At 53.8% G+C, this 19,044-nt stretch overlaps 2 protein-coding genes across 2 annotated transcripts; one reads left to right on the top strand and one right to left on the bottom strand.

The window, feature by feature from the left end:
* Positions 1 to 957: 957 nt before the first annotated feature.
* Positions 958 to 15,452, top strand: TMPRSS9 (transmembrane serine protease 9). Its single transcript, XM_059831865.1, has 19 exons — positions 958 to 1,081; positions 1,952 to 2,079; positions 2,528 to 2,595; positions 2,926 to 3,104; positions 4,303 to 4,344; positions 4,685 to 4,798; positions 5,378 to 5,549; positions 5,814 to 6,088; positions 6,266 to 6,402; positions 7,590 to 7,908; positions 8,764 to 8,935; positions 10,457 to 10,728; positions 11,434 to 11,570; positions 12,146 to 12,506; positions 12,601 to 12,717; positions 13,372 to 13,543; positions 13,870 to 14,135; positions 14,661 to 14,797; positions 15,291 to 15,452. The coding sequence occupies exons 1-19, from the start codon at positions 958 to 960 to the stop codon at positions 15,450 to 15,452; spliced, it is 3,354 nt and encodes a 1,117-aa protein (XP_059687848.1).
* A 1,217-nt stretch (positions 15,453 to 16,669) lies between these two features.
* TIMM13 (translocase of inner mitochondrial membrane 13) lies at positions 16,670 to 18,590 on the bottom strand. Its single transcript, XM_059831864.1, has 3 exons — positions 18,423 to 18,590; positions 18,130 to 18,198; positions 16,670 to 17,996 (listed from the first exon to the last, which is right to left on the bottom strand). Exons 1-3 carry the CDS (start codon positions 18,558 to 18,560, stop codon positions 17,898 to 17,900), a joined length of 306 nt encoding a protein of 101 aa, XP_059687847.1. The 5' UTR covers positions 18,561 to 18,590; the 3' UTR covers positions 16,670 to 17,897.
* Between the last annotated feature and the right edge of the window lie 454 nt (positions 18,591 to 19,044).

The following is a 19,044-nucleotide window of genomic DNA, read 5'->3' as shown; positions in this document are numbered from 1 at the left end:
TCCACATACCATATACTACGGGGATGTAAGTAGCCTAGTGTCAGGATTTCAGTAGCCAGGTCAGAATGATCCAGTAGAAGCAGCTAAGGATTCTTGAGGTTTTCAGTACCAACTGGCCTTGGTACCTGTACTAGCCAGAGTCCCAGGCAGGTCTCTCTCCATAGCTCCTATTCAGACTGCAGTTTCACATTTGAGGATGCGACTGCAGTCTAGTCTTATTTGCAGGCTTATAAGATTATTCTGAGATAAATGTTGTACTTTCCAACTTAACTGTTCCACCCGCTACTGCAGCTCCGTGACTCCTGAGCAGCACCAAAGCATCTGCTAGTGATACTGGTTGGTTTTAGGATCTTACTAGGGGTGATGTCTGAGGCAGAAAGAGCAAGCCAAGATGCCAAGCCCGGTCCATACTCACCCCTTGCTCTGAGCTGGTGTACCAGTTCACCCTGGCATTCATAGGACCTTGAAACCCTGCTGCTAAATCATGCCTGGGGGACTGCCTGCTGAAGAGCAGGTACCATGTGCGGTCCTGGTTGGACCCCGAGGCAGGGCCCGTAATGCTGGGACGCTGGTTCAGCGCTCACCCAGAGCTCGTGTCGCCAAAAGTGCCTGTGCGCAGCACAGAGATGGAGGCATCAGGCTGGTTTGTACTCACAAGGGATATGGCCGTGCTCAGTGGCGGCCTCCTAGGAGGAAAGGGAAGGGGAACCAGGCAGGGAGGGGCCACCGTGGTTGATGTGTTCAGGTCCCACAGCCTGGATATATTAGTGAATTCTCCTGACTGCAGCCTGAGGCGCATTCAGGGAATGTGTGTCCATCCTTTTACTTCTTGTGATAATGCACTGGTTGGAGATCCGGGGATAACCATAGCTGGCGTGTCACTTTTCATCCCAGTCTTGTCCTTTTCCTCCTCTTCTTTCGAATCACAGAGGCCATCTGTAGAGCTGCTCAGAAAGCATGGACCAGATAAAGCCAGTGCTAGGCACCCAGAGAAGAGGACTGAGGGCCAGCTGCTGGAAAGTAACCGTTGCTGCTGCTGTGGTGGGCTGTGTGACAGCCCTCTACCTGGGCATCCTGCTGGGTGAGTGTGCAGCTGGGTACGTTCTTTCAGTTATCTGCTCCAAAAAAGAAATGGCCTGCACAGCTCCCAGTCCTCATAGCAAAAATCCTCAAAAGGCTTCTGCTGAGGACAAAACGTGGTCAGCTCACCCCGCATACACGCACAAACTGCAAGGGCTGTAGTCAACTCATGTTCTGAATATCTGACTTTAAAGCATGACATGTATGCCCTATTCATCTCCTCTAATTTCTCCCTGCAACTCCCAAATTTCCTGTCACTGTACCTCGCTGCCCCAGCCATCTCCCATCACAACCTCTTGCAGTCGCTGACCATTGCCTATTTCACTGTCCCACTCCAGAGCATGGCCACCATCTCCTTGCCTCTCCCACCTCCCTCCTGCTGCCTCTGGTGCCCCATGGCCAGATGCTAACTCAGGCCAGCACCATGGTGTGGACCCCAGCCTGACATGACTGACAGATCCCACCAGCACAGCTCTAATGTACAGTACCACTTTCTAAGCTGGCTTTGGTACCCAGCACGCCATTCCCCAGCCTGTTACTGCAAGGATGGGGCCAATCTGGGACCGCACTGCCAGGCTGCACCCATCCGTTCACGAAGTCTTGTCTCAGGCTTGACAAAAATCCACCATTTTCAAGTTCAGATTAGCTCAGTGCAAATTTCTCTTATGCATGTGTGCAGGGTAGCCCAGCACGGGCATGGGGCACCCCCAAGGCAGCCTGGGGTGGTCAGGGACAGTCAAGTGGCTCAAACCAGGGGGATCTAAAGGACACGATGTTGCAAAGCGGACAGCGAGGAAAGCTGGATCCAGCCATGGCCCCAAACTTCCGTGTGTCCATTGTGCCTCTGACAGACACCTTCCCTCTCTGGCAGCCTGTGACCCCGCGGGAGAGACCAGCTTTGAGCACACAGTAGAGCTGCGAGGAATCACATTCAACAGCAGCTTACAGATGGACAACTCGGACTACTACAGGGTGCTGACGCCCGCTCTTGAGAGGCTGGTGAGTTGAGCTGGGCTTGCCAGGAAAAGCCCTGGGAAAGACTGTGGCGGTTCCCCAGGGACCAGCTTGACTGTCCTCAGTCAGCAGAATCTGGATGCCAAGGGCAGGAGGAAAACAGGGACTTCTTAGACATCAGCAGGGTACACCATGGGGCTGAGTTGCACTTCGAGAGGCCCCGTCAGGGTCCTAAGATACATTTGCGGAGTGGGAAATGTGTGTGTGCTCAGGTCTGTTCCTTGCAAAGAGAGGTGGTAGGAAGGCATAAAGAAGGGATGTGCTGCCTCGTACCCTGAGCCAGGGTGGGAAAAGGGTTACACGTGAACTGGACACAGGTGCTCCTGCATGAGAAGATGCTCCAGCTCCCTGCAAAATCCCAGGCATCATCTAGCCCCATCTCCCTGGGGTCTTCTGCCCGGTAATCGTGTGACCATCGTTCTTTGCTTTGCAGTTTCTGTCCAGTTTCCAGGACTCCCAGCTGGACTGGAGCTGCACTGGTTGCACCATCCTGGGCTACAGGTGAGTGTAGGCAGCTCTTTCTGCAGACTGTGCCGCTCATGTTTCAGGGCATTCTGACAAGCTCCACCAAGAAGGTGAGCTCACACCTGTGTTCTTGCTCAAACCTAGTACACAGAGAAACTGCTTTTTGGTCAAGGCAGAGGAAAATGGATCAAAGAAAAAAATGCAAATGACCATTTCAATCCAGAGCACATCTCCAGAGAAACTTGTGCCTTAAATTATTAAGAATTAGTTTTGTTTCCCTCGAGTTCCCTATAGGCAGGTAGCACAAGAGCCCGTCTCTTGTACTGACCATGGAGCCAACATACCCATCAATTCTCTGTCTTCCAGCAGGAATGGAAACTCAAGCGTGATAGTCCGTTTCCGCCTCCACTTCACAGCCCAGGATTCCCAGCCCCTGAGCTCTATCATGGAGGAGGAAGCTCTTAGGCATGGGCTGGCGGCTGCCCTGCATGAGCAGGGTCTCTCCCTGGCTGCCTTTGGGACTATATCCTCAGCTTCTCTTACAGGTATGCTCCTCCCACAACTGCCAGGCAGCCAGAGCAAGGTGCCCTGTGCTGGTGCTGCTAGCACCAAAGGTCACACTAGCAAAACCACAGCTGTGTCTCAGACAGCCAAACTGCCACAGGGCTTTAGCTTGGGATGTCCAGTCAAAGCTTCATGCTCAGCAGCGATGTTAGAAATGGAGGTGCTGCCAGGTACCCAAGCAAACCAACAAAAGATGCTCTGCCTGGCTCCCAGGTGCTACCAGCTTCACAGAACAGCAGCAGAAACATGCCTAGCTCTTGGCAGTTGCCGAACAGACATTTGTGGCGAGTCCCCAGGTCCCCCTTCTACACTAATGCTGCCCTGCTGCTCTCTGCCCTGCAAGAGCAGCTTTGGGGGCCTGCAGCAACAACAGAGCCTAAAGCATAAATTGCAGCTTCTTTGGCTTTTTTTGCAGCACCTGGAACCAGCCTGAGGGACAGGACCTCAAGCCTCAGGAGGTTAATTGCTGGGTTGTCTGTACCTACAAGTGCGCAGCAGCCCTTAGGCAGTCTTCAGATTGTAGCAATAATTCCTGCTTAGGTAGATATTTCTCATATTTGAATTATTCTCTGAAACCACCTGACTAGAAATTCTCCTTTTCTTCAGTGACTGTGGAGTTCCACGTAACCATAGGACTCCAGGTCCAGCAGATGTAAAAAAACCACGTGCCTGGAAAACACGAAGGTGTGGGTTCCTCTGCAGCTCCCTCTGCGCTCCCTGCAATGACGGGCAGGGTCCCTGGATCTTTGGGAGCCTTGTGCAGCCCAAATGGAGGGTACAGAGACACCCCTTGGCTTTAGGCAACAGCCCTGCATAGCTTCAGCCTTGGAGTCTGCTCCCGGGAGGCAGCTCGCTGCCGCAGCTCTCGGGACTTTCTCCCTGCACCTGGGATCACGCCAACAGCCTGCAGGGCTGCAGACGGCTGTGGCTGCTCCTCCGCGGTTCCCTGTGCCCATGGTGGAGCAAACTGCCCTGGGAAGGGAACTGGGCCAGGAGCTCGCTGCTGGCCGTGGGGCGGGGAAAGCGATTGCCAGGCAGGAGGACCAGGCAGGAGGAAAAGATGAAGCAGAGCCTCTGCCAGGCCTGGCCCAGGAGCAGTGCAGTCCATGGGAGCACACAGCTCCTGTGCCCCTGACCGGGACGCCCTTACTGATCCCCATTCCTTCCGCTTTGTCACAGGTCCCAGTGAAGTTTCTCCCCACAGACCGGGACTGAAATCAGGTAAGAGCCCGGCAGCAGGAAGAGCCGTCTGCCCCAGCTCCCTTGGCTGCGCTCTGCAGCCTGACCTGTAGCCTCCTCCTCACCGGTGGCCTGCCTGCAGATACAAGAGGCATTTCTGCCCCATCTTGTTCGTAACCTGGTGGCCCAGGGGCCTGCACTCCTTTCCCCCTGCAAGCTCAGCAAGAGCTGCGGCTCCGCTCCCGGCTCCATCCCGCAGGGACACTGGCACTGCCGGGGAGCAGTGACAAGGACACGGTGGTGGTTGCCCCTGGGGAAGCTGGGAGGTGGTTGCTGGGAGGGCTGCAGAAGACCCAAGTGACTAAAGCCTTGCTGTCCCCAGGGACCTGCCCTGGAGACACGTTCACTTGCCTCAACACCCAGTGCGTGTGGAAAGAAAACCCTGAATGTGACGGCCAAAAAGACTGCGCCGATGCCTCTGATGAAAGGGGCTGTGGTGAGTCTCTCGCAGCAGGTCTCCTGGACATGGGGGGACGGGCCACAACCCAACTGCTGCAGACCTTGAGAGTTGTAACACCACAGGGCTTCTGGGCACTGACGAGAGCCAAGGACACAGCACAACTTGTCAGGCCAATAGTAGATGTCTGCATCAGGATGAGGGGAATTGTACCCTAGAAACACCTTGGTCCCACCACCAGCTGCAAAGGGCAATGCCAAGGCCCACCTTCCTGGTGGGCTGGCGTGCTGGGCAGGCGCCACATGCCCGTGAGCCGCTGGGAGCAGATCACGAGGCAGTGGCTGAGCTTGTGAAACTAGCCAAGATATTTTGCTCCAGAATTTCTTGCTTTAGAAGAGTTTCAGGGAGGATGCTGTGATGGGCCAGTGCTTTGCAGTGCTCTTTTCCAAGCCTGCAGGTTGAAGTCTGCCCTGTGTCATCCCTGGCAATGTCCTGTGGCTTGAGCATGTGCTGGGAGCATGCACAAGCTGAAGCAGCTTTTCCCACTTGCCCCCGAGAGCACTTTGCTGGGGTGCAGCTGGCGGGATCCTGATGCACCGGCTTTCTCCTCCCTGTCAGACTGTGGGAGCCGCCCTGCCATGCAGACTGCCACCAGGATAGTCGGAGGCTCAGAGGCATCCAGAGGGGAGTTCCCATGGCAAGTCAGCCTGCAAGAGAATAACGAGCACTTCTGCGGCGCTGCAATCCTCACGGAGAAGTGGCTGGTGTCTGCCGCGCACTGCTTTACTGAGTAAGCTCTAGCCGCGCTAGCTTGGACCCTCCTGCCGCCCCCCGTATCCAAAAACTTCTGTGTCTTCTGGCCCAAGCTCCCACTGTACCCCACTGCCTCATCACGCCTGGTTTCCTTCCCTTAGCAGATTAAGCCATGGGGAGCTCCTGTCCCAGAGCGATGGCAGGATGGGCAGGAGGCAGCACCACCCGCACCAAGTGGCTCTGGTTTGCAGAGCGGTGCTGTGGCTGCAGGCTCATATGATCCCGGCTGTCTCTCTTCCAGGTTGCAGGACCCAGCGATGTGGGCAGCTTATACAGGGACCACCTCCCTAAGAGGCTTAGATAGCGGCGCGGTGAAAATAGGCATCGCCCAGATCATCCTGCACCCCTCCTACAATGCCGACACGGCTGACTACGACGTGGCCGTGCTGGAGCTGAAGAGACCTGTGACCTTCACTAAATACATCCAGCCCGTATGCCTGCCAGACGCTGGGCATCACTTCCCCGCCAGCAAGAAGTGCCTTATCTCTGGCTGGGGCTACCTCAAGGAGGACTTCTGTAAGCGAAGCGTGGCAGGCGGCAGAGGAGGCATGGTGGGGTGTGAGCGGTGCAGGAGGCACCAGGGGAGGGAACTCAGGCCGTGCTCTGGCCAGCCGGGGTGGGCTGTAACATGGGGAGCTGGTCCCGTGCAAGGCTCCCTGCGGTGAGCTCACGGTCACATCTTTTCTCGTTTAGTGGTGAAACCCGAGTTCCTGCAGAAAGCAACAGTGGAGCTGCTGGACCAGAAGCTGTGCTCCAGCCTCTACAGCCAGGCGCTCACAGACAGGATGCTGTGTGCCGGCTATCTGGAGGGGAAAATCGACTCCTGCCAGGTAAGCTTTGCCCAGGGAAGCTGGCACACCTTCCTGCATGAGTCTTTTTCCTCCCACTGTGCACCAAGCAACAGCTGAAGAAGCAGGATCTGACACCATGGTCACAGTTCCCCCCGCAAGGTCTGAGGCCGTGCCTTGGACCCAAGCACGGATCAGGGACTGCAGAAGACAAAAATGAGGCTTTCTCTAGTGCTTAGAGCAGGGCAGTGCTGTTTAAGGGGCTCTTTTGCTATTTAACTACTTTTCTCTACTTCCTGAGCTGTAATTAGGGCTGGTGCTACCAATGTACCCAGCAGGTCCTCGGATCGAAATCCAGATGGCAAAGGGCAGCAGTGGAAACTAAAACATACGCAACAGTTTTTGGTGAACAACTTGGTGTTCTCCCTAGTTAGCCTTTATCCAGCCTGGAATTGCAAGTGGTCAGCTGAGCAAATCCTGCCTTGCAAAATGTGTGGGGAGAGGAGGACTGTGGTTTCCATGGCTGCCCCTGTGGTTTGGCAGGGCCCTTCATACCCGCAGCCACCAGCTGAGCAAAATTGCACTTCTCTGGTGGTAGCGCTTCATATTTCTGCACAAACACCAGAGAATGGGCCAAGAATGGACGATTCGAGGTTGGATGGTGAACCTGACCCATCCGGTTATTCATTATTCACCTAGAGCAATCCAACCCCGCAAAGGCACTGCCAGCTTCACAGGCACCACACGTCCTACATCAGTGACACTCGTATGGTCCCACAGGTCCAAAGAATTGGCCAGGTAACCATAGGGCAAATCAAGAAGACATCATGCAGAGATTAGCATGGTCTCCCTGGGTTGCGTATCATGCAATGAACACCCATCTTCTGGCTGTTTAGGAGCTGCTGGGCTTAACCTTTAAGAGCAGCAACAAATGATTAAACCAGTAGAAATGCTTACCCTAGATTTCATGGAAGATGTCTCTTCTGCTCTTCTGGCATATCAAGGGCACAAGGCTACTGCTTAATAGCAGGACAGTGTGCTCACACAGAGGAGCACCCAAAGGCCAGCACAGGAGATGTTTCACTCATTACTAGGCTGGAGCAAATAAGCAGAGGTGAGCTGGGATACACAGGGACAGAGAGACACAGTCTGGCAGAGGTATGCTGGGGGTGGCCAGGGCGAGCTCGGAACATCCCCAGGGAGAGCTCACCAGCTGGCTTCTCTTGCAGGGTGACTCCGGTGGGCCCCTGGTTTGCGAAGAACCATCTGGCAAGTTTTTCCTGGCAGGAATCGTGAGTTGGGGAATTGGATGTGCTGAAGCCAGGCGGCCCGGGGTTTACACACGTGTTACCAAACTCAGAGACTGGATCTTGGATGCTATTTCTGCCTTTCCCACCTCCATAGCCCGGACTGTCCTTCCAATACGCTCCAGTACTAACAGTAATGTGGTCAGCTCTGAAGAGCTCAACACCACCACCACCGGAGCAATCCCCACCACTTCACCAGCCCCAGCTGCCAGCAAGCAAGTGACTGCATCAAGACTGCAAGGTATGAGCACCCACCCTGCACCTGCACCTTGGCAGGAAGAGTGGCTGGAACAGGTCCAATGTCAGGTTTGTTATTCTGGTGAGCTGTAGTGACCTTCAGTAGGGTGACCCACACAACCCTTGCCTAGGTGCTAAGGGCCAAGGCATAAGTGACGCTGTCTGGCTGCCCTGGCTCAGCCCAGAGCAGCCTGGCAAAGTCACTCAGTGCCTGCGCAGATGAGTTTCATGGGCTCCTTTGCTTATGCAGCTGAATGTGTAATTTTGTCTGCTGTCTGTGTCATTGGTTTGCTCCAGCAGGCCCAGGACAGGGTACTAAGACACAGCAGCGTCTGACACTGTTTAACCTGTTCACCACTCACTTCTGTTTGCCACCTGAGGATCTCCTAGCAGTTCAAAGTTGATGGCTGCAACTTCACAGCAGCCATGCATCTTCTCCCTGAAGGGAAGGAGGGCAGGTGTCTATAGGATGACCTGTCAGCCCTAAGGAGCCCTCCCAGCAGCTCTGCTGGGAGATGCAGATGTAGGGTATTTTTCTAAATTTAGGATTAACTTTTTATCTGGAACGGCAAGGCTAAAAGGCACAGAGCTGCTGGTTACTCTGCCTTCAAGAAAGGCACAGGATTAAGGACTTGCCAAGAGCAAGAGGCAGAAGAGCATTTAGGGTGAAAGCCCATGTATGGCTGTGCACGGCCACCTTCAGGGATCGCCACGATCAGCAGGCAGGGCTTGGGCAGATGCCTCTCACTTCAGCCCTGACCTGTCCCTGCTCAGACTTGCTGGTTAGAGAGAGCAAAACTCTCTGCTCGCTTGTCTTCTGCTAGGCGTACTCACGAGTCATGCTTTGGCTTTTGTTCAGAGTGTGGAGGACAACCTGGGTTCTCTAAACCCAGCAAGATCGTGGGAGGAACAGATGCTTCCAGAGCAGAGATCCCCTGGCAAGTCAGCCTGAGAGAAGACTCAAGGCATTTCTGTGGAGCCACCATAGTTGGGGACCGCTGGCTGCTGTCGGCAGCTCACTGCTTCAATGAGTAAGAGTCCATCCCTGCTAGCACTGCTGTTCCAGCTCACTGGCCCACCGGCACAGAGCTGTGCAGCTCTACATGGCTGTGTAGCCAGACAGACAGCTGTGGCACTGGAGTCACTGGGGAAAAACAAGAACACACATTGGACATTAATTTTTGTTACAGCTAGAGAGTCATAGTAAAAGGGGTTTTGTGGGGAGGCTGGGGTGAGGCAGGGAAAGGTTGAAGTAGCCTGGGCAGGGAGCAAGGACAACACATCTAACAACAGGGGTGGGAAAGGACAGGCGCCACAAGAGAGTTTCTTCAAGAAATTCAACTTTAAAAATTGGCTGTAATATAGGAAATAAAGACAGGTGGTCAGCTGTGGTCAGTTCTATCCTGCATAGTTCTGTTAAGCAGCAAGAGCCCAAGCCCAGATTTAAAAATAATCTAGATAAAGAAATGAGTAGCAAGAGGATAATGTTTGTCAAGAATAAAAATTCCTGAAGGCAGAAAAGGTGGGGGACTAACTATGAAGAGTTTCAAGACAACCTTATGCATAAAATAACTGGGCAATAAAGCAGCAAGTTAAATGTAAGGTAGGTGAAATGTAAGGTAGGCGAGCGTGAAGTGAGGCACATCATAGCAAAAACCAGTGCTGTCTGTTTGCAGATGATGATGGGTCTCCGTCACCTTTTACCATTCAGAAAAAGAGGTCAGAAATCCTGTGGATATTGCCATGAGAACAGCAGTTCTGTGGGCAGTGGCAATTAAAGAGCAAGTGAATGCTAGTGATTACTAGAAAAACAACTGAGATGATTACCAGTCTGTTGCTGGTAATCCACAGCATACCAACTTCTCAAACATGGCATGCGGTGCTAGAATAATGTATCGTAAAAAGGCTAACACGAGACGCAGGGATGAGCTGGGTGTGGAACAGAATCCACAACAAGCACAACAAAATAGATGGGACTAGACTTGGGAAAAGAGACAACCGGGTGGGAAGAGACTGTGTGATAGGGACTATGCAATTACCAAGGGTACAGACAAAGTGTTTAGGGAATGCCTTCTTACTGTTTTTCTAAGACATCAAATAACCACCAAGAGCAGGTGGAAAACAAGCAAAAGGAAGCAGTTCTTCATAAATGTAATTGAACTGAATATTTAAAAGTCACATGGGTTAAAAAAACCAAAGGAATAAAACACAACTCTAGAAAAAGCCAAATAAAACCCCAAAATCCATCAAGAGCTACTGAATATAGAGACACCATCTCTGTGCCAGAACACTCCTGAAATCACAAATTTCTGGAGGTGAGGAGAGGATTACTACATGTTTACCTGCTCTTCAGGAGACATCCAACACGTGCCACTGCTGGAAACAGTTCTTTGGGCCTGACTTAGCAGGGCTGCTCTTCCGTGTGCTGGGCTCTGCTTTGGTAAAGTAAGGTTTCAAACACTGATCATTTAAAGCTGTCTGCAATTTAAATGTCAGAATTCACGCTAGGCATACATGTGTGAGCGTGCATGTTTAGGATTATGTATTTGCAGGACAAATCCAGAAGAGATCGAAGCCTACATGGGAACAACATCACTAAATGGAACAGATGGGAATGCAGTGAAAGTCGGTGTAACAAGAGTGATCCAGCATCCCCTCTTCAACCCTATTGTTCTGGACTTCGATGTGGCTGTACTTGAGCTGGCAAGACCTCTTGTCTTCAACAAATACATCCAGCCCATCTGTCTCCCACTTGCTGTGCAGAAGTTTCCTGTTGGCAAGAAATGCGTAATTTCTGGGTGGGGTAACCTCCAAGAAGGGAACGGTAAGCAGTGATAAGCAGCGATGCATTAGCAGTTGATTTGCTCTGGTGCAGTGACAGACTCAGCAGCAAAGCCCGTGCCACTGCGACCCAGACAGTCCTGGGACCCGGCAGGGGACAGTAACAGGGACAGTCAGGAGCAACACAAGAATAAGCGAGAATAAGGGCACACAGAGCACCACCTTAAACCACAGTTGTTTAGGAGCCACCAGCAAACAAGAAAATGGAGAGAGCAGCTTGGCAGGAACCAGGAGAAACCTGCTGTGCTCCCCTCAGTAGTTCTCCCTGCCTCAGTGGCCTGCTGTAGCTCTGGCAGGACAGTATGTCAGCCTTGGCAACCACGCTCGGTTGGAAAGATGTTTCAAGCAATTAGAAAAAAGCAAAGATCCCATTGTAGGGAGAAGGCCTGAGGGTGGCACGTATGCTACCGAAGAAGCTCTGCTGTCCCTCTAGCAGTTGACCAGGAGCCCACAAGCTGTCTAGACAACAGCAACTTGCTGCCTGTGTGCAGTATCCTTTGCAGGTGTGAAACTGCAACCCGGGGGGTGAGCCAGGAGCTTCAGGGCTGCTGAGAGAATAGCTCATATAGGACTCAACTCTTGTGTGGGATTAGAGCCTGTTTTCCTGAAATATGCGTTCGGTCAGTCTAAAAGCCATTAGCTCCCACTTCCCTCTGCTGCAATCACTAATCCCACGGTTTTCATGCAGTCACCAAGCCTGAGATCCTGCAGAAAGCCTCTGTGGGCATCATAGACCAGAAGACCTGCAACTTCCTCTACAACTTCTCCCTCACTGACCGAATGATCTGTGCTGGCTTCCTGGAGGGGAAGATAGACTCATGCCAGGTAAGAGTCTGGGATTTCTCTGCTCCTCTGTGGATTGTTCCAGAAAGCTGGGCTAACTCACAGCCTCAGCACATCCTTGGGGAATACTTACTGAGCTGCTGTGGCCAGGCTGTAATCCACATGTACCTTAGGTCAGAAAACCCAGTCCACTGCCTTGGAGCTTTAGAAAAGTAAATAAAGCTCCATCAAGTTAAGCATGACTTACACCAACATCCCACTGCTTGCTCTGGCCAGACTGGAGTCCTGGGTGAAGCAGGTCTCCTCCTGTGGCAGCAAGACAAGGGCAATTGGTGGTGGCTGTCCTTCACTTGGGGCAAGGTGCTGTCAGGAGCTATTAACTTTCATGACAAAAGCCACTTGTCTCTGTGCAGCCAGATTGAGCCACTGACCCTAGTTTCAGCCTCTGCACACTCATGTCTTGCACACACACTGCATGGCAGCAGACAGGCCCACAGGGCTGGAGAAAGAGGAGTTTGGGGCTAGCTAAGTGCTCCCAGTGTGGCTGAGGGGCAGCTCCATGGAGACCTGTCTCGGGGAGATTGGGCTGAGCAGCCATTGCCTTGCTTCTTCCTCAGGGAGATTCAGGTGGACCCTTGGCCTGTGAGGTGACCCCAGGAGTGTTTTATCTGGCTGGCATCGTGAGTTGGGGAATTGGTTGTGCCCAGGCTACGAAACCTGGTGTGTACTCCAGAATTACCAAAGTCAGAGACTGGATCCTGGATACCATCTCACAGTTGCCCAGTCCTGGCACAGGCACCCCTTCCAGTTCAGCCATCGCTAGAACTTCTACTGCAACCATCCTCACCCGCCAGCCCAGCACGACTACTGCAAGTCCAATCAACAGAACCACCCTAGGGATGAAGACAACCACAACCATGAAAGAAACCTCGACAGCTCTGAAAACCACTGAGCCTGTCAAGCCCACCCAAACCCCAGGTAAAATTGAGGACATATTTATTGACGTGTTGGTAGGAGATCTCCAGCCCCAGCACAGAGGGTACTGAGCAGGCCATGGGTTATTGCCTTCCAGTGGTGCCTTGTACCAGCCTCACGTTCAAGTGTTCCAGCAAGGTCTGTATTGGAAAAGAAAATCCCGAATGTGATGGCATTGTTGACTGCAGCAACGGCTTCGATGAGCGCAACTGTGGTGAGTACTGCTTTGCAGCCTCCGACTGCTGCCTGGCCTTACTCTACGTTACCCAGACCCACCAGTGCAACCCACCAACTTCACCTGGGCTGTCTTGGGCCCCATGTTGTACACTGGGGGCCCGGGCCAGCCCCTTGTGGTCCAGGTCGTACTTCGTCTGCCAGAGCCTGTAACAAGATAAAGCTGGATGAGCAGAGTCCAGATTTTCTGCCAGGGAACGTGTCCTCCTCTCCTACACTATAAACATTAGAACGCGTTTCCCAGCACACAGGCTTTCTGACCAGTCAGTCTGCTAGTACAGGCTGGCAAGATTGCTTTGCACAACATGGCAGCCCAGAAGATGTCTTGTCATCCCTGGGACTGCTCCTTAGACTGCACATTCCTTGCTGTGTGACAGCTCAGCCAGTCCACCTAAATGTCCCCTCCTCACGTACCACATCCCTAGAAGGTGTGATCTGTGATAACAAGTAAAAGTTTGCAAACCATACCATGTCTGCCAAGCCTTGCCTCAGATGGGTGAATGAAATTCATCACATCCTACCGCCCTGTGTATGTCTCCCCAGAAGGCTGCCCCATGGCACAGGCTATGGAAGGAGGGTAGATGTCCCTTTCACTTACGGTTACTTAAAACCAGTGCCTCTTCTTCTGTCCCAGACTGTGGCTTAACAAGTGCTCTGGCCTTCAGCAAGATCGTGGGTGGCAGCACTGCGGCTCGAGGAGAATGGCCCTGGCAAGTCAGTCTCTGGCTTCGTCGGAAGGAGCACAAGTGTGGGGCTGTCCTCATTGCCGACCGGTGGCTGCTCTCTGCAGCTCACTGCTTTGATATGTAAGTCTGCGATGGGCTAGTGAAGCCAGCCGGCTCGGCCTCACGCCTGTCAGCCCACCTGTCCTTCCCCTTTCTCGCAGTCCAGCACCATGGCTGGGATGCTGTGCCCCACTGGAAGCACATGCTCCCTATTACAGATGTGCCCCTACAGGTAAGTGTGAAGAGGAATGAGTGGAGCAAAGCCTGGGTACGTCCACAGTGTGACGGAGACAGGGATTCTGGCTTCACAAAGCATGGCCATAGCGTATGCCAGCCCCACAAGTGGAGGAACGGCTCTCCTTGTTGAGGCCATGCTCCTAACAGCCAGGTTTGCTGTCTTTCTGCAGTTACAGTGATCCCAAAATGTGGGTGGCCTTTCTCGGAACACCCTTCCTGAGTGGCATCGATGGCAAAATGGAGAAGATACTCCGTATCTACAAGCACCCTTTCTATAATGTCTACAGCCTGGACTATGACGTGGCCCTGCTAGAGCTGAACAGGCCTGTCAAGTTCAGCAGCACCATCAAGCCTATATGTCTCCCAGACAATTCACACATTTTCCATGAAGGAGCCAGATGCTTCATCACAGGCTGGGGTTCCACAAAGGAAGGAGGTACTGGCTGAGCAGGCTCCCTCATGTCCATAAGCTAAGTGCTACCTACTCTGCGAGCCCAAACATCTGCAGTTCCCACTGCACTGCCCCAAGCACTCCCCCTGCCAGGCCGGACACCGCAGGGGATACCAGCCTGGGCAAGCCCTGGTGTCACCACAATCTCGTCCCCAGCCGCCATGCACTGTACTCCTCTGTTTGGTTACACCGCTGCCCTCTTGCAGCCTTCCCAGGCTGTGTACATGCCAGCCACTGTGCTCCGCAGCCCTTTAGCAGCTGCTCCAGCTGTGCTCCTGCAGTACAGGGACCGCCCTGATACCATTTCTATCTGGTCAACCAAGCTGCCTGACAAACTATACACCAAAGGGACCTTCCTGTGCTTGCTCTGCTGGGCATAAACCAGGCCTGATGCGCTTTCCCAGCGCAGGTCTCTGGCAAGCAAGTAAGGCCGCAGAGACCCCGCTCTTACACATGCTGCTGCTTCTCACATGCTCTGCACCAAGCTAACAGCGATACTTGTCTCTTCAGGTCTCATATCAAAGCATCTGCAAAAAGCAGCAGTGAACATGATTGGAGACCAAGCCTGCAAAACGTTCTACCCTGTCCAGATCAGCAGCAGGATGGTGTGTGCTGGTTTCCCACAGGGCACCGTCGACAGTTGTTCAGTGAGTGCGAGAGCAGCAAATGCTGCAGCTGGGATAGAGCAAACTTGTGCAAAGTCCCCTGGCTATATTCTCTCAGGAGGGCCTTGCCCTGCCTCCCCTAGCTCAGCTGTCTGTCCCTCTCTACTGGCTGTTGCCATTATCCACGCCCATCCTGCATACACCTCGTTCTGCTTGCTCCACCAACCTGTGACAGGTCAGGGAAACATGCAAAGAGGTAATGCCAAGCAAAAGACCACAGGGATACCATGGAGCCCATTTCAAGACCCTGTTGTGCCCCTGAACACACTCTTCTGTGTTCCAGAACCCCAAACTCAGATTGTGCATGCAGGTACATCACTAAGCAGTCCTCCAGCTTGGAAGCAGGCTCCTGGGGAGGTGGGGAACAGGACAGCAAATGCTCCTATGTCCCAGAGAAAAAGGACATCTCACGGCTGGGGGGACTGGGCTGCCTTTTTGGCTTGATACAGGACCCTTTTCCTCTCTCTCCCTGCAGGGCGATGCAGGTGGGCCCCTGGCATGTAAGGAACCCTCAGGGAAGTGGTTTCTAGCTGGAATCACAAGCTGGGGCTATGGCTGTGCCAGGCCATACTTCCCTGGTGTCTACACCAAAGTCACAGCTGTCCAGGGCTGGATTGCGCAGAACCTCAAGCTCTGAAGCTGCATTTTGCCACTCAGGGAAGGCGACGAATGAGAGGAGTAATTGCCAGAGAATGCACTAACCCCTCAGCTATTGTACATTTTTTTTGATGCTGCAAAGGGGTGAAGATGGCCTGCAGGTATTAAGCAAATGCCAGTGTTGTGTGACCCACTACAGTTGTGACGCCAGGGCATTTGCTAACTGCTTTGCATAGAAAGGTACAATTCTAGACATTTTCTATGAATAAATGAGGCCTGTCCCATCTTAAGACCTGGCCAAACATCCTACGCATTAAAATGTGGCTTTTCTAGCTGGAGGGGTGCCCGAAACATCTGCCAGAGACTTACATAGTTTGGCTGACCCCTGCCTATGAGCTGTCGTCCCAAAGCCAAGCCAAGAGACAAGTGAACTTTGTCCCAGCCCAGAGTTACGCCCTTGCAGAAGCCTCAGACCTCACTGCCTTGATGGAGCTGTATGGCTTTTGGAAAAGGTATGCTACTGTTTCCACTCAGTGCTTGGGACTAGTAAGCTCAGTGATGATCCCCTGGCTCACCATTTGATCACAAGAGAAGGTAGGACTAAAACACTTGGACTTAAGACTGCACAGGCCCTCATCTGGATTAGAGAATCAGGACAGGCTTCTCGCACCGCCTCGTGCTCCCAGCTCCCTTTGCATAAGGGAACAGGTGATTAAATTGACAACTATTAAGGCATAATAGCCACACAGACCACTTTTTTGGTTAAGCTAGGTGGAAAAAATTCAAAGTGCTAAGATAGTGGTCCAAGGATACAAGTCCTTCAGTGGGAAGTCAGATCCCACTAGCCAGCATAAGGCACACGGACACCTTTGTTCACAAGAACAAACTGCTGCAGAGCTCATGTGTCAAGTCTTAGGCAGACTTAGACATCTCCTCATAGATTTGACCACCAAAACTGAACAGCAGCTAGTACCCCAAACCCCTTCCTAGTCTGTGGCACTTAAGCTCTGCATTTGGGTATAACAAGAGGTTTCTTCTTTCCCAACCCAGCTGGCAGTGAGATCCACCACCTTCCCAGCTAGAGCACTAGCAAGGTAGGAGACCTGGCTTCTAGGCATGGCTCAGCTCAAGATGGGTTCAGATCCATGGCTGGAACACTTGTGGGATGCTCCCATCAATGAAATGGGACTGCTGCACAGCCAGTACCATAAAATTCATACAGCCATAAAGAAAAGTAAAAACACCCCTAAGCAAACATGGCTGGAAAGCACTTTATTTTCAAGTAGTCATTCTGCCCAATCTGGATGGGAAACTCCAGTTCAGTTTCAATTAGTCCAAATACCCAGTTATCTCCTAATAGTTTACCTTGTGTGAGAACACTTTAATCCCTTCATAGAAGCCACCACATGGGAGATGATTAAATGAAATCAGGTTCTCCCACATCCCTTTGAATGTCCTAGCAGCTAAGGAGCCCTCATCCTTCCAGTCTGTCTCCCTGCCCCAGCAAACAGTGAAATATTTTATAAAATACAGAAGAACTTCAAAAGAAGGGATTTCAAAAATCTCACTACAGGGGCATGGGAACTTTTAATCATCTCCAACATTATCCTTTCCCAGCTGCTATGCACACTGCTGACCTCACAGCATAAACTGACCTTTCCAGGAGAGGTGTGTAAGCTGAGAACAATACAGAGCTCAGTCCCAAAGCAGACCCATGTCCTCCGTTGCAGAAGTGCTCCTCCCTCAAAAAAATGGTGCCTAGAAGGTAGGCTCCAAGATGGAATGTCTGTGCCAGAGCCAAACCAGAAGTTACAGGCTATCACAGCCACACAACACATTTTATTCTATAAAGAAATCAACCTAAGTACTTCCCAACCCTTTTCATCCCCAGCTGTGCTTGTACAACAATTTGCAAGGCTGTGCTGCAAACCTGGTAAGCACACCCCCTGCTCTCCAACATACTACTTGAGCTGAGTCAAAGCGTATGAGCACAAAAGTGAGCCCCACATACAGCTATACAAATACAAGGGAAGAAAGAGCCAAGTGTGGCACATGGAGCATCTTATGGCAGTTTCTCCACTGATGAAAAGGGACTGGGTAGCTACCTGATGGCTGGGTCCGTGCTTGCTTCCTGGGCAAGGGGACTGCGTTGCTGGCTTAGTCCCCCTTTTCCACAGAAGAGTCCTTGCCTCTTGCAGCCCTTTCAGCAGGGATTTATCAGCTGCTCTATGCCTTGGCCAGTCTGGACTGTTGGGAAGGGCGTGAGGCAAACCAAGCAGCTCATGGTGGCTCTCAAGGCTGGAAAAATGTACTTGCTCCTGGGGTTGGTGCTAATAAAAGCCAATGGATGCAAAAGGTTCAGCGAGGGTTTATTGCTCTGCCATGGCAGCAGCTGGGAAGGCAGCAGGATTTCTCCCCCAGCCGCCTGGCCTGGCCGCTCCTCCCTTCCCCACATGGTCCCTCCCCGGGCCAGGAGCCGGGCGCTTCACATGTTGGCTCTTTCCCGCTGCAGCCGAGAGTTGTAGGCTCGGGAAACCGTGTTCCAGGCGTCCATGTACCGGTCCATGCACATGGCGATGCACTTCTGCGGGACAGAGAGCCCTCAGCGGTCGCTCGGGGGGGGGTGGGGGGGGGGGGGGGGGGGGGGGGGGGTGTGGGGGGTGTGGGGGGGGGGTGCGGTCGCCCGCGGGTCCCCACGTCTCCCCGACCGCGCTCACCTGCTCCGAGTTGTCCAGCGCGCCGCCGGGCTTCCCGATGCACTTCCGAAAGCACTTGTCCGTCATGCGCTGCGGAGAGGGGCCGTGAGAGGGGCCGCGGGCCCCGGCCGGAGCCAGCCGCCGGGCAGGGAGTACCGACCGCTGTCGCGTTCCCCTCCCCGCACTGCTGAGGGGCAGCGGCACGGCCGGGCTCCCCCGGGCGGCAGGGCAGCCCCCGCCGCCCGGCACAGAGCAGGACCGGGACCGAGCGGGACCGGGCCAGCCCCCGCCCGCCCCCCACGACCCCTCCTGACCTGTAAGAGCTCCTGTGCGTTGGCCACGGCGATCTGCACCTTCACCTGCTCCATGATGAGCCCCGGGTCCAGCTTTCCCCCCCCGCCACCTCCAGAGCCGAAGTCGGAGCCGAAGTCGGAGCCGAAGCCGCTCTCCATGCCGCAAAGTCACCGCGGGCGGCCCCACGCTGCCGGCGAAATGGCGGCTCGCCGGAACTACAGCTCCCGGCGTGCACCGCGCCCGGCGGGCGGGGCGGCCGCCGGATGGCACCGCCGCTCCCAGAGTGCACCGCGCTGCGCTCGCCTCAGCCGGGGGCGGGCGGGGTACCCTTCGCATAGGGGCCGCGGGTGGTGGCGGCGCTCGGGCCGCCGATGTCGCCTCAGCGGAGCCGGAGCTGGGGCGGCGAGGGCGGGCTGGGGCCCCCGAAGACCCCAGGGGCGGGCCTGCTCCCCGCCATGCCTAGCGCGGGGCGGGAAGGGGATGACCTGTCCGCCTCAAGGCGGCCGCGGACTCCTGTCCCACCGCGCCTCGTGGCCCCGCCGGGCACCGGGGTGAGGGCAGAGGCCCAAGTCCCGTGTCGGGATGAGTTTTGGTGTCACCACCGACTGCGGTGGAGGTGGCCCTGAGGAAGTCTTTAAGTCC

This window comes from Gavia stellata, chromosome 32 (genome assembly GCF_030936135.1).
Source record: "Gavia stellata isolate bGavSte3 chromosome 32, bGavSte3.hap2, whole genome shotgun sequence".
Taxonomy (NCBI): domain Eukaryota; kingdom Metazoa; phylum Chordata; class Aves; order Gaviiformes; family Gaviidae; genus Gavia; species Gavia stellata.
Note: the sequence above shows the minus strand (reverse complement) of the source record. Positions and strands in the feature narration are given on the sequence as shown.